Source organism: Phyllobates terribilis, unplaced genomic scaffold, assembly GCF_046119375.1.
Source record: "Phyllobates terribilis strain yellow unplaced genomic scaffold, ASM4611937v1 Scaffold_9__5_contigs__length_417890890, whole genome shotgun sequence".
Lineage (NCBI taxonomy): Eukaryota > Metazoa > Chordata > Amphibia > Anura > Dendrobatidae > Phyllobates > Phyllobates terribilis.
This window is the reverse complement of record NW_027362769.1, coordinates 149,939,865-149,953,609: the sequence shown is the minus strand read 5'-3', so window position 1 is coordinate 149,953,609 and position 13,745 is coordinate 149,939,865. Positions and strand designations below refer to the sequence as shown.

Here is a 13,745-nt window from a genome sequence, read left to right as displayed (position 1 = left end):
CATTACCTTGTGCATAATTGTCCAATTCTCATATAAAAATCAAAGCTCAATAGAAAAATATTCTTGCTATACCCTGAACACAGAAATGGAAAAAAACGTGAAATTTCATACGACTTCAGACATTCTTTCTTAGCCGATCTTCTGTCTGCCGGCATCAGTCTACGGGTTACAGAACACTCACCTCACTTATGTTGATCACATTTGCTTTTGCTAGTACGATCTCCGGTGTGTCCGGCATAACATGAATTTGTGTCTTGTCTTTTTCCCAGGCTTCTTTGTAAAGTTTCTACAGAAAGAAAGTAAGAAATTACTTTTTTAAAAACTTTTGAAACTTAAATTTTTTAGTTTTTAGACTTTAAAAATTAAACGAAATCTAAATTTTATAGAGAATCTTAGATTTAAAGAGTTAATGTGATCTTGGACATTAATGTCATATGTCATAAATGTCGGGTGGACGGTGGGGTCTCATCTCTGCCTGCATCAAGGGAACCTAAATACAGTTACGACTTCCTACATTGGAGTCTACATCTCTGTGCAGGATCTCACTGACTGTTAAGATGGGACAAAACCAAAATGGAATGGGCTCCGTTTATATAATGGGACCGTATCATCATTATGGGATGTCTCTTTATGGCAGCTATACCCTAACTAGGACCTAAAGTTGGTTCAAATCAATTCGCAGGTCCATCGGCACATCAGTAATCTGTGGTCCATGGACGGGAGCCCTGAGAATCGTCTCCTACGTGGCAACATCCAGTAGCGTAACTTGAAGCTCATAGGCCCCAATGCAAAATTTCCAACAGGGCCCCCAACTATCCTGGGTCTTCAATAGTAATAGTCTTTTTCATAGGGGCCAAATGGACCTTTTGAGCCCTCCTAGGCTCCAGGACCCGGGTGTGATTGCAACCTCTGCACTTATCATAGTTATGCCCCTTGCCGGCTTCTCCTTTGATTAGCCGGCTTGGTATGAAGCCACATGTGCATCACACCACAACGATAATGTCATGCCAAAAGAAGAGCCAGGATGCCAGAAGATAAAAGGCAGTTCTTAGGGCTCCTGTCCATCGGCCATGGATTACTGAGGTGGCCTGTAGACTGGTTCCTGGCACCACCTCAACTAGGACCCTTTGAGTTTGACTCCCTCAACTGAGGGAGTCTGAATGCGATGGGTTCAGACGGAACTGTAGAAGAAAACTAGATATGAAGAATACTGTAGGATATGACAACATGGAACATATCCATACACTTTCCTACCATGTCCATTGACCACAATGATGTATATAGGTTTTTAGATCAAATTTGTGCTCCATCATTGCAGGATAAACTTACATTATTCATGATCTGTGCATTATTTTTGGCCAAGACAAACTCCATTGAGTCGGGCAAACTTGTAAATTTCAGTTTGTCTGGGTGTTGGCGGTATTTCTTCTCGCTGAGAACTTCCATGGCCTTTTTGTTCTTCTCAGCTTCTTGAGATCCAAATGGAATCCATCCTACGCCCTTCATATATTCATTGTAATCTGCTTTGTAGACATTCTGAAAAAGAAGAAGTAACGTGTGACCATCGTTCGTATCTCGAGCTGCTCATCGAATGCGGGTGTTACATCAAAAAACTTACGTCACTCTGGATCTCGTAGACCTTCCTTGCTTGGACGAAGGCGGTCTGGTCAGGCAGGCAAGTCCAGTTGTGCAGAAGTCGTTTGTAGTCAATATCACTGACCAGCGTCTGGCATTTCTTGGCCAACAGGAAGCCCAACATGTCTACCGGCATGTTAAACTTGGTCCTCCATTTGTCGAAGTCTTTCTTGTATTCGCGATCACTTTGGATCTTGGCCACGTGCATGGCCCATACGGATTTAGGATCATCCTGTAGGCTTCGGAAACCAACGTGGTGTCCTTGTTGCTTACGATAGGCCTGCTTGTATTTAAACTAAAAAGAACCCCCCAAAAATTTCAGATTGCTCACAAAATCCAACATCACTAATTGTGCACCCATCATCGGTCTCATACTTACGTCACTAGCAATGTCTCTAGAAGCTCTGGCAGCTTTAATAGAAATGGCATCTGGCCTGAGGTCGTAGCCCTTCTTAACCGCCTCTTGCCATCCAGATTTGTACAGTTTCTGCATTTTATGTGAAGTAATAAAGAATATTAATTGTTGTATAAATAAAAAAGAAAAGTCAAATACTTACAGAAATAGTTATATTGTGAGTAATACCAATATTTCTTCACATTTTAATATAGACCACACTATTATTTAAAGATGTAGGTGGTACAGGGAAAATGTAGTATTGCGTGGACCTATTTGTATGGGAATGTAATGCATGGATAAACTGAATGTTAGCCTGCAGGAAGCAGACCCCAATTATGTCTATATGCCCCTATTGAAGGAATGGAAAGGGGGGAACGCGTTTCAGGTCACTTATGATCCTTGATAAATTCAACGCGTTTCAGTTCACTTATGGTCCTTCTTCATAAATGTAATGTGTTTCAGATTACTTACGATACTTTTTTATGACATGAAGAAGGATCAAAAGTGATCTGAAACGTGTTACATTTCTTGTTGATATTTTTTGTCGAATACATCCATCTTGTATTTTACTGGATCGTGGGAGCTGGATGTTTCTTTGTTAAACTTTTTCTTTGTGCATATTTAAAAGGAGTTTCGTCAGGTTCTGACTTCAGGCGCGCACTACTCCCCTGCCTTCTGCTTGTGGGGGCAGTGAACTCCTGATGATTGATAGTATAGGACAACGCTGCAAACATGCCTCCAATTCTGCAAGCAGGGGCACATTAGCCTCTGCAGCATCTGGGGAGCCCAGGGGCTCAGATCCATTGATTTGATCAGCTCCACAGCTGCACTTGACAATTCTATATCAAAAAGTGTGCTTCTTGCCTAAGCTGGTCACTTCTGATACAGATCGGGTCAGTAAAACAGGAAACAAGCAGTATACTCTTGAGAACAGAAAGTATTTGCAAAGTTGCTTGTTTTTACAAGCACTTTGCAATTCTATCCTTTTAAGAACTTGAGGAAACTCCTTTAAGAAAGTAGCCCTGAATCCAATCTGATAGTGACCTGATACTTGACCTGAGTCATTTGACCATGAAGGACACCTTCATGGTATTTCATTGCAGTTACAGATGTGCCCATTAGCTTTCGTCTTGTCTTGGCATATCCCGAGATGAGCAGCTTTGTTTTGGTGATACTCTGTCGGGAGATGTTTGTGCTAAATGTATCTATATGAGGACATCTAGAGGTTTTGATGTGAATTGCAGCTAATCCAAAGGCTTTTTTTTTTTTTTTTTTTAACACTTCATGATTTATTCAATTTGTATTGTGAGAAATTGGACTCTTCCATGAAATTTGTATGTATGGTGGTGCTTGCTATAATGGTAATTGATCCAGAAATGTTACCTATAGATTTGAAGAGGTATATTATATTACTCACTTCACTAAAAGTGATCTTGTTCTGTTTGGCCTGGAGAATATCGGGGGTGTCTGGCATCACGTGGATCTTTGTCTTATCCTTCTCCCATGCATCAATGTATAAGTGCTGCAAACAAAATAATAGGAAATAATGATGCACAAGTTTAGCAGAACATGGATACAATTAAATTATACGTGTTCATATAATACAATCACTAAATTACTGATCTTAAACTCACGTTCACTTTTGATCAACAAATTTTGCAGAAATTTTGTATTTAGGTAAAAAAAAATGTGATTTTATTTCTACCTTGTTCATGACGACAGCGTTCTGCTTGGCTAATTCCATGTCCATAGAATCTATAGGTTTGGTGAAAGTGAATTTGCTTGGGTGCTGGCGATACTTGGCATCACTGAGGATCTCCGACGCTTTCTTGTTTTTCTCCACATCTAGAGATCCCAGGGGGCTCCAGCCCATCCCCTTGTACCAGGTCTTGTAGTCGATTCTGTATTCATTCTGCAAAGAGAAATGACTGCGCGTTGTAGAAGGCAAAACACACAAACCGTTTCATATAAGTAATATGTGTACATATAATATATATCATAGAAGGAGGTAGGGGAGAGGGGATAGGTTGGAGCTGTTCACGCTGGTAGTATAGATGGATCCGGTGCTGTAATTAGAAACCAGTGGGTGCCGTACCTGCTGGTGATTGCGGCTAACATAGGAAAAACTAGCGTAGTTTTCAGCACAACCATCATGATAAAAACTGTAAGTTTATTAAATCAAGTTAAAAATCCATAAAAGTTAAAAACCTCCACACCAGGTCAAGTTAAAAGTCCACAAAAGTTAAAAGTTAGAAGTCCACAAAAGTTCAAAAACCTCAACACATGCTGTTGAGGTTTTTAACTTGGTTGTGCCGAAAATGACCCTAGTTTTTTCCTCTGTTAATACACTGCTCAAAAAAATAAAGGGAACACTTAAACAACAGAATATAACTCCAAGTAAATCAAACTTCTGTGAAATCAAACTGTCCACTTAGGAAGCAACACTGATTGACAATCAATTTCACATGCTGTTGTGCAAATGGAATAGACAATAGATGGAAATTATTGGCAATTATCAAGGTTCTGCAGGTGGGGACCACAGACCACATCTCAGTAACAATGCTTTCTGGCTGATGTTTTGGTCACTTTTGAATGTTGGTTGCGCTTTCACACTCATGGTAGCATGAGACGGACTCTACAACCCACAGAAGTTGCTCAGGTAGTGCAGCTCATCCCGGAGGCATATCAATGCGAGCTATGGCAAGAAGGTTTGCTGTGTCTGTCAGCGTAGTGTCCAGAGGCTAGAGGCGCTACCAGGAGACGTGGAGGGGGCCGTAGGAGGGGAACGACCCAGCAGCAGGACCACTACCTCCGCCTTTGTGCAAGGAGAAATAGGAGGAGCACTGCCAGAGCCCTGCAAAATGACCTCCAGCAGGCCACAAATGTGCATCCTCAAACCCCTTGTGAGACCATATGCTGATGCGGTTGGCCCTGGGTTCCTCCTAATGCAGGACAATGCCAGACCTCATGTGGCTGGAGTGTGTCAGCAGTTCCTGCAAGATGAAGGCATTGAAGCTATGGACTGGCCCGCCCATTCCCCAGACCTGAATCCGATTGAGCACATCTGGGGCATCATGTCTCGCTCCATCCACCAACGTCACGTTGCACCACAGACTGTCCAGGAGTTGTCGGATGCTTTAGTCCAGGTCTGGGAGGAGATCCCACAGGAGACCATCTGCATCCTCATCAGGAGCATGCCCAGGCGTTGTAGGGAGGTCATACAGGCACGTGGAGGCCACACACAATACTGAGACTCATTTTGACTTGTTTTAAGGACATTACATCAAAGTTGGATCAGCCTGTAGTGTGTTTTTCCACTTTAATTTTGGGGGTGGCTCCAAATCCAGGCCTCCATTGGTTAATAAATTTGATTTCCATTGATGATTTTTGTGTGATTTTGTTGTCAGCACATTCAACTTTGTACAGAACAAAGTATTCAATGAGAATATTTCATTCATTCCGATCCAGGATGTATTATTTGAGTGTTCCCTTTATTTTTTTGAGCAGTGTATATATCATACTCGATACACTTAGGAACATATATGATACAATCTATGCTCTATACTTTACAATACAAGTCAATGGAAAAGCTCCAAAAAAAGACCAGATGTTTTTTGGAGCGTTTTGCCATCATTTTTCCTCTAAAAAAAAAAAATTACTAGCAGTTTCTTCATTATTCAGTTGAGTGAAAAAATACCAGAAAATGTCAGTAAAAAAAAACACATCACAAAAAGAATAGGAAAATCCTCCAAAAAAACTACCGTCAGGAAAACACTCAGGAAGCTACCAAAAAAACTACACAAAAGACGTTTCAGCAAAAAAGAAAAACACCAGACCTTCCTAAAGCGTCTTCTGCTTTAAAACCTCGCCTGAGATTAAAAGACTTCGTGTGCACATGGAGTTATTTTTGGAGAGGATTGTCTCCAAAATCCTCCTAAAAAAACTGCTTTGAAAATTTTTGGAAAACTTTTCCAATGTATCTCTATGGGAAAATCTACTTTGCCTTTCATGTAAGGAGTTTTAGTTTTGTTTTTTTTTTCTCAAGAGGTTTTGAAAAAAACACCTGGAGGAAAAATAAGAAAGTGCAGGTAACTTCTTTGAAGAGGATCCTGAAGAAGCCCCTCAAAAGTAGGCACTGCCCAATCAAAAGCCAAAACTCTTCTGGAAAAAAAACTATCCCAAAACTATTCAAAACCTCTTTAGGAAAGGTTTCAGGAAAAGAAAGGCTCCTCCCAAAACTGCCCAAGTACAAGAGTATTTCCTGAAGCTGTTTCTACTTGAAAAACTCAAGGTTTTTAAACACCTCCAAAAAAATGTAAGCCAATTATCAGGACCCAAGATCTTTTCGCCCGGTCCTAAATCTTAAAACAGTTTGAAAACATTCCCAAGGTCTTATAGAGTGGGAACGACAACTCACGTCACTCTGGATTTGGTTCATGTTCTTGGCGAGCTGAACGTGCATCGCGTCCGGTAGAAGGATGTATTTGTGGATGATATTCCTGTAATTGGTGTTGGAGGCCACGGTCTGAGCTTCTTTGGCGGCCATGACACTGAACATGGAGACAGGCGTGTGATATTTGGTCTTGGTTTTCTCGTAATCTTTCTTGTACTCCCGATCGCTCTGCATCTTGGCGACGTTCATGTAGTGGACAAGCTTGGGGTCGTCTTGCAGGTTGCGGAATCCGACCATCTTTCCTCTGCTGCTTTCATAAGCTTTCTTGTATTTATACTGAAAAGAAGAAAATAAAAAACCTTTGAATGGTACAGACCAGGATAAGATTACCAGAACCGAGAAGATGGCCACAGCTATTTCTAATAAACTCCCCCACGCACACTCGATCCGGCTTAACGTGCATATGTTTTCAATGGGGAAAGTGAAGTACTCATGTTCATTCACCTCTTTGGGCAGCTTACCTCCCTTCAGAACAAAGGATTGGGCATGTTGCAATTTGATATGCCTGATCCTTCTTGAACGAATGTGTCAGACTGGTTAGATTGTTGTCTGGTCTATCTAAAATTACCGGGTGCAGGTGATCTAAGTTTATTACAGGGGGTCAGCAACTTTCAGCACTCCAACTTTTGAGAAACTCCAACTTCCATCATGCCTTGATAGTAATGCAACTGTCAGGGGATGTTGGGAGTTGTAGTTTTACAACAGCTAAAGGACAAAGGTTGCTGGCCCCTGCGTATGGGCACCATTACACCCTGCCATTAAGTTATTAACTTGTATGCAGGGGTGCACACAAAAATCTTAGGACTTAAGCAAACCATAGAATGGACCCCACCCGCTATATATTTTTTAAGTTAATTCCCATAACTCAGTTTTATAGGGTGTGACGCTTTATTTTTTTTGCACTAAGAGCTCCAAATCCAATGCTGATCTTAACACAGTAAATGCTAAAAGTACGGCTGCCTGCTGTTACCACTAGGGGGCGATCAGTGAATAGGGATTGGTACAGACAGTATATACTTTAACAGTAGCTATTACTGTGTATGGGGAAGTGGGAGAAGAAGCTCAGGGCTGGGTCCACTTCCATCATAGTCCCTATAGCCATATTTCCAGGAACCCTACCGTCAAAGCAACAGAGTACCCCTTGGAGATACACCATTAACCCAAAACAGTCAATTGGCCAACTACTTGTCCTCTGTGTATAAACTTGAAGGCATATGACGCTTTGAAGGTCACCACACTTTTAGGGTTACAGGAAACCCCAGTCTTCTTCAGGGGGTACTTACATCACTAGCAATGTCCCTGGATGCCCGTGCAGCTTTGATGGCGATGGCGTCGGCTTTGAGATCATAGCCTTTCTTCTTTGATTCTTCCAGGGCTTGCTTGTATTTTTTCTGGGAAATAAAAAAAACTTATATAAAGTTCCTGGGAAGACATAAAATGACACAACCTGCTACTTAAAATAACGGGAATCTCTACGGGGAAATCTGATAACATTGGGAGTTTTCTTCCGATATTGGGCTGTAACATATATCAGGCACAAAGTACCCACCTCGCTTATATTGACAGCATTCGCCTTCGCCAGAAGTACATCCGGTGTGTCGGGCATGACGTGGATGGTTCTTTTATCTTTCTCCCAGGCTTGCTTGTACAGGTTCTACAAAAAGAACCAAGAATATGTTTTATCTTCTATATACATCGTTCAGTACATGCTTTGAAGTCATTTTCTTCTTAGGTTAAAAGTCATTTTAATGCTTAGAAATCCATAAAAGTCTTATACTTCCAGTATTTTGTCCTTGATATGAAGACAGAGAATGATATAGGATCAAGATATAAGTAAAAAATAACACTGGAGTCCATTATGTCTGTGATTATACCACCATATAAACCACATTCTGGGTCATAGGGACCCAATTATTGATCACTATTATTGTAGGAGAGAGACTCGAGGAAAGGGTGAAAAAGTTGTGCTTATGTTTGCTATATACTTTCCCTGTTAAGCCTCCCATAAACATTATACTAAATTTAGCAGATCCGGCCAATATTGAAGGGTTTGGCCAATAGACGTGTAAGGGGTCCCTGGACAGATGATTGTTGGGGGAGTTAAGGATTCGGCATGGCCGATTTTGGACTGTTGAGATATGCGGCCAGTAGGCCTGTCGTAGAGCGTTCAGCAGTCAAGACAGCCGGCTGAATGATTGGCCAAACCATCGTTCGGCGGACAGCCATCTAAAGTGTATCGGGGGCTTAGGAGTAGCCGCATCTACTCCACAAAGAGTCAGCTCTTCAGATTGTGTTCAAGAGATAAGGCCGGAGAGAAGAAAGACAACACACTTTAGCGTCAGGTCACTATGGCTCTGCGGGAAGTCTCAGAGTCAACGTTCATACCTTGGGCATGGTTACATGATACACACGCAGCGGTAAAGTCCAGTAAATGAGTAAGAATCATTGTTTCTCAGAGGATTAAAAAGTCACGGTCTCTTGGAGTACTGTCAACACATCTGCAAGCAGGTCTGCACATCTACGGTGTGAATCTATGCAAGACCTATGTTATCAAACATTACCGATAAGCAGATTAATATAAGTCTAATAAGTCTAAGAATATTTATCACCAATCCTGTAGACAGTGTTCAGATATTGCCGTCAGCTTCATAGACCTTGAATGGAGCATTGGCGTACACGGTTGACCGTCACATTGTATAAACTTCATTCAAGTGCTTACAGGGGTCCCAGGGATGGGGTCCCCAATGATTAGACAGTTATTATTAATCCTATCCTCGGAGTGTACGAGAAAGAGAAACTTGTGCAAGTGCCTATTTACCACTGACGATGGGAACAGTCCATTTTTTTAATGGACCCCAGTGAACCTTTATGGTGCATGCACCCTTGAATTGGGTTAAGAGATTAATTTTAGGTTGATTTTTGGGTACTTTGATATTATTAGCCTATCCTTAGGATAAGCCATCAATATCAGATTGGTGGGAGTTAGAAGCCCGACTCTCCAACTTTGAGCCATGACCCCATCAAGCAGAAAGAGAAAAAGAAAAAAGACAAAAAAAAAGAAAGATATTTACTTGATTCATGATTTGTGCGTTACTCTTTGCTAAGACCATTTCCATGGAGTCGGGCAGACTTGTGAATTTTAGGGTATCCGGGTGTTGGCGGTATTTCTTATTACTGATAATTTCCATAGCCTTCTTGTTCTTCTCAGCCTCCTGGGATCCGTAGGGGACCCATCCCACCCCTTTGACATAGTCGTTATAGTCTGACTTGTAAACATTCTTGTAATAAAGGAGAAAGATATATTATTTATCATACATCCCATGCATTGTGAAAAAATATATATTTAAGAATTTAACACAAGTTTATATTTGGCAACATAATTATTTGGGAGGGCAACACAATTTTCTTTCTATTAAAAGTCTACACTTTTAACTAGAGATATTAGCATAGATTTGCTAGAAGTATGATTAACAGGGAATTCTAGTTGCCTTCTGCCACCACTAGGGGAAGCTGTTTAAATCTGTATGCAATGAGCTCCCCCTAGTGGTGGCTCCAGAATTGAATCATTTTTACTTTATGATAGAAAGTAGAGTATTTAGAAAGCAGTTTGAGAGAAACTGGACACTGAAACATAAAAATGAAGGACTGTGGGCCACTGGGATTCAAGGAGTGCCCCGATAACCAAATGTTAGGTCTTTTCCTGATGTAATACACCATCTACTATGACATGACAGTATATAACTTACATCACTCTGTATCTGCATTCTGTTCCTGGACAGCTCAAGGTGCATTGCGTCCGGCAGCAGACTGTAGTGGTGGATAAGACGCTTGTAGTTGGCATTAGTCGCCACATTTTGTGCCAATTTGGCAGCAGTAACACTGAACATGTCCACTGGGGTGTGGAATCGGGTCTTTGACTTCTCGTAGCTTTTTTTATATTCACGGTCAGACTGCATCTTGGCCACATTCATGAAATGCACCAATTTCGGGTCGTCCTGGAGGCTTCTGAATCCAATGTGCTTTCCTCTGGTCTGTTCATAGGCTTTCTTGTATTTATACTGTGGACAGTCCCCCAAAAGATTAGTAATGAAATAAAGCAATTTTCATTTTATTTTTTTATGTGTTTGCATTATGTTTGCTTGCTTGGACTTAAATGAAAAGTATTATTTTGTACTGATTTTAAAAACTTACGTCACTGGCAATATCCCTTGAAGCTCTGGCTGCTTTTATAGCTATGGCATCTGGTTTCAGGTCATATCCCTTCTTCTTAGTGTCCTCCCAGGCTTGTCTGTACAGTTTCTGAAAGAGACAGAAAACCGCATTTAATGCATAAACCTTACCGGAAGAAGGCTCTAAGACGACTAAATGGCCATTGACAATCCATACTTGTGCACTCCGATGACCTTACCAGACAAAAGCTCTAACTAAGACAACTATACTGCCATTGACAATCCATACTTGTGCACTCTGATGACCTTACCGGACGAAGGCTCTAAGACAACTATACTGCCATTGACAATCCATACTTGTGCACTCCGATGACCTTACCGGACGAAGGCTCTAACTAAGACAACTATATGGTCATTGACAATCCATACTTGTGCACTCCGATGACCATACCAGACAAAGGCTCTAACTAAGACAACTATATGGTCATTGACAATCCATACTTGTGCACTCTGATGACCTTACCAGACGAAGGCTCTAAGACAACTATACTGCTATTGACAATCCATACTTGTGCACTCCGATGACCTTACCGAACAAAGGCTCTAAGACAACTATACTGCCATTGACAATCCATACTTGTGCACTCCGATGACCTTACCGGATAAAGGCTCCAAGACAACTATATGGTCATTGACAATCCATACTTGTGCACTCCGATGACCTTACCGGATAAAGGCTCCAAGACAACTATATGGTCATTGACAATCCATACTTGTGCACTTCGATGACCTTACCGGACAAAGGCTGTAAGACAACTATACTGCAATTGACAATCCATACTTGTGCACTCCGATGACCTTACCGGACAAAGGCTCTAAGACAACTACACTGCCATTGACAATCCATACTTGTGCACTCCGATGACCTTACCGGACAAAGGCTCCAAGACAACTATATGGTCATTGACAAGCCATACTTGTGCACTCCGATGACCTTACTGGATGAAGGCTCTAAGACAACTATATGGTCATTGACAATCCATACTTGTGCTCTCTGATGACCTTACGGGACGAAGGCTCTAAGACAACTATATGGTCATTGACAATCCACACTTGTGCACTCTGATGACCTTACCAGATGAAGGCTCTAAGACAACTATATAGTCATTGACAATCCATACTTGTGCACTCCGATGACCTTACCGGACAAAGGCTCTAAGACAACTATTTGGTCATTGACAATCTATACTTGTGCACTCTGATGACCTTACCGGACAAAGGCTTCAAGACAACTATACTGCCATTGACAATCCATACTTGTGCACTCCGATGACCTTACCGGACAAAGGCTCTAAGACAACTATACTGCCATTGACAATCCATACTTGTGCACTCCGATGACCTTACCGGACAAAGGCTCTAAGACAACTATTTGGTCATTGACAATCTATACTTGTGCACTCTGATGTCCTTACCGGACAAAGGCTTCAAGACAACTATACTGCCATTGACAATCCATACTTGTGCACTCTGATGACCTTACCGGACGAAGGCTCTAATACAACTATATCGTCATTGACAATCCATACTTGTGCACTCTGATGACCTTACCGGATGAAGGCTCTAAGACAACTATATGGTCATTGACAATCCATACTTGTGCACTCCGATGACCTTACCAGACAAAAGCTCTAACTAAGACAACTATACTGCCATTGACAATCCATACTTGTGCACTCTGATGACCTTACCGGACGAAGGCTCTAAGACAACTATACTGCCATTGACAATCCATACTTGTGCACTCCGATGACCTTACCGGACGAAGGCTCTAACTAAGACAACTATATGGTCATTGACAATCCATACTTGTGCACTCCGATGACCATACCAGACAAAGGCTCTAACTAAGACAACTATATGGTCATTGACAATCCATACTTGTGCACTCTGATGACCTTACCAGACGAAGGCTCTAAGACAACTATACTGCTATTGACAATCCATACTTGTGCACTCCGATGACCTTACCGAACAAAGGCTCTAAGACAACTATACTGCCATTGACAATCCATACTTGTGCACTCCGATGACCTTACCGGATAAAGGCTCCAAGACAACTATATGGTCATTGACAATCCATACTTGTGCACTCCGATGACCTTACCGGATAAAGGCTCCAAGACAACTATATGGTCATTGACAATCCATACTTGTGCACTTCGATGACCTTACCGGACAAAGGCTGTAAGACAACTATACTGCAATTGACAATCCATACTTGTGCACTCCGATGACCTTACCGGACAAAGGCTCTAAGACAACTACACTGCCATTGACAATCCATACTTGTGCACTCCGATGACCTTACCGGACAAAGGCTCCAAGACAACTATATGGTCATTGACAAGCCATACTTGTGCACTCCGATGACCTTACTGGATGAAGGCTCTAAGACAACTATATGGTCATTGACAATCCATACTTGTGCTCTCTGATGACCTTACGGGACGAAGGCTCTAAGACAACTATATGGTCATTGACAATCCACACTTGTGCACTCTGATGACCTTACCAGATGAAGGCTCTAAGACAACTATATAGTCATTGACAATCCATACTTGTGCACTCCGATGACCTTACCGGACAAAGGCTCTAAGACAACTATTTGGTCATTGACAATCTATACTTGTGCACTCTGATGACCTTACCGGACAAAGGCTTCAAGACAACTATACTGCCATTGACAATCCATACTTGTGCACTCCGATGACCTTACCGGACAAAGGCTCTAAGACAACTATACTGCCATTGACAATCCATACTTGTGCACTCCGATGACCTTACCGGACAAAGGCTCTAAGACAACTATTTGGTCATTGACAATCTATACTTGTGCACTCTGATGTCCTTACCGGACAAAGGCTTCAAGACAACTATACTGCCATTGACAATCCATACTTGTGCACTCTGATGACCTTACCGGACGAAGGCTCTAATACAACTATATCGTCATTGACAATCCATACTTGTGCACTCTGATGACCTTACCGGATGAAGGCTCTAAGACAACTATATGGTCATTGACAAT

General features: G+C 41.7%; 1 protein-coding gene across 25 annotated transcripts in view; it reads right to left on the bottom strand.

Moving 5' to 3' along the window:
- NEB (nebulin) overlaps positions 1–13,745 on the bottom strand; it is a 203,011-nt gene that overhangs the window by 123,345 nt on the left and 65,921 nt on the right. For all 25 annotated transcript variants that reach the window (XM_073647182.1, XM_073647185.1, XM_073647188.1 and 22 more), the window contains 12 exons: positions 10,677–10,784; positions 10,232–10,543; positions 9,557–9,763; positions 8,035–8,139; positions 7,769–7,876; positions 6,450–6,761; positions 3,738–3,944; positions 3,450–3,554; positions 2,015–2,122; positions 1,619–1,930; positions 1,330–1,536; positions 182–286 (listed from right to left, as the gene is read on the bottom strand). In XM_073647182.1, the coding sequence (XP_073503283.1) occupies positions 182–286; positions 1,330–1,536; positions 1,619–1,930; positions 2,015–2,122; positions 3,450–3,554; positions 3,738–3,944; positions 6,450–6,761; positions 7,769–7,876; positions 8,035–8,139; positions 9,557–9,763; positions 10,232–10,543; positions 10,677–10,784 (2,196 nt within the window). The remainder of the gene's footprint in view (positions 1–181; positions 287–1,329; positions 1,537–1,618; positions 1,931–2,014; positions 2,123–3,449; positions 3,555–3,737; positions 3,945–6,449; positions 6,762–7,768; positions 7,877–8,034; positions 8,140–9,556; positions 9,764–10,231; positions 10,544–10,676; positions 10,785–13,745) is intronic.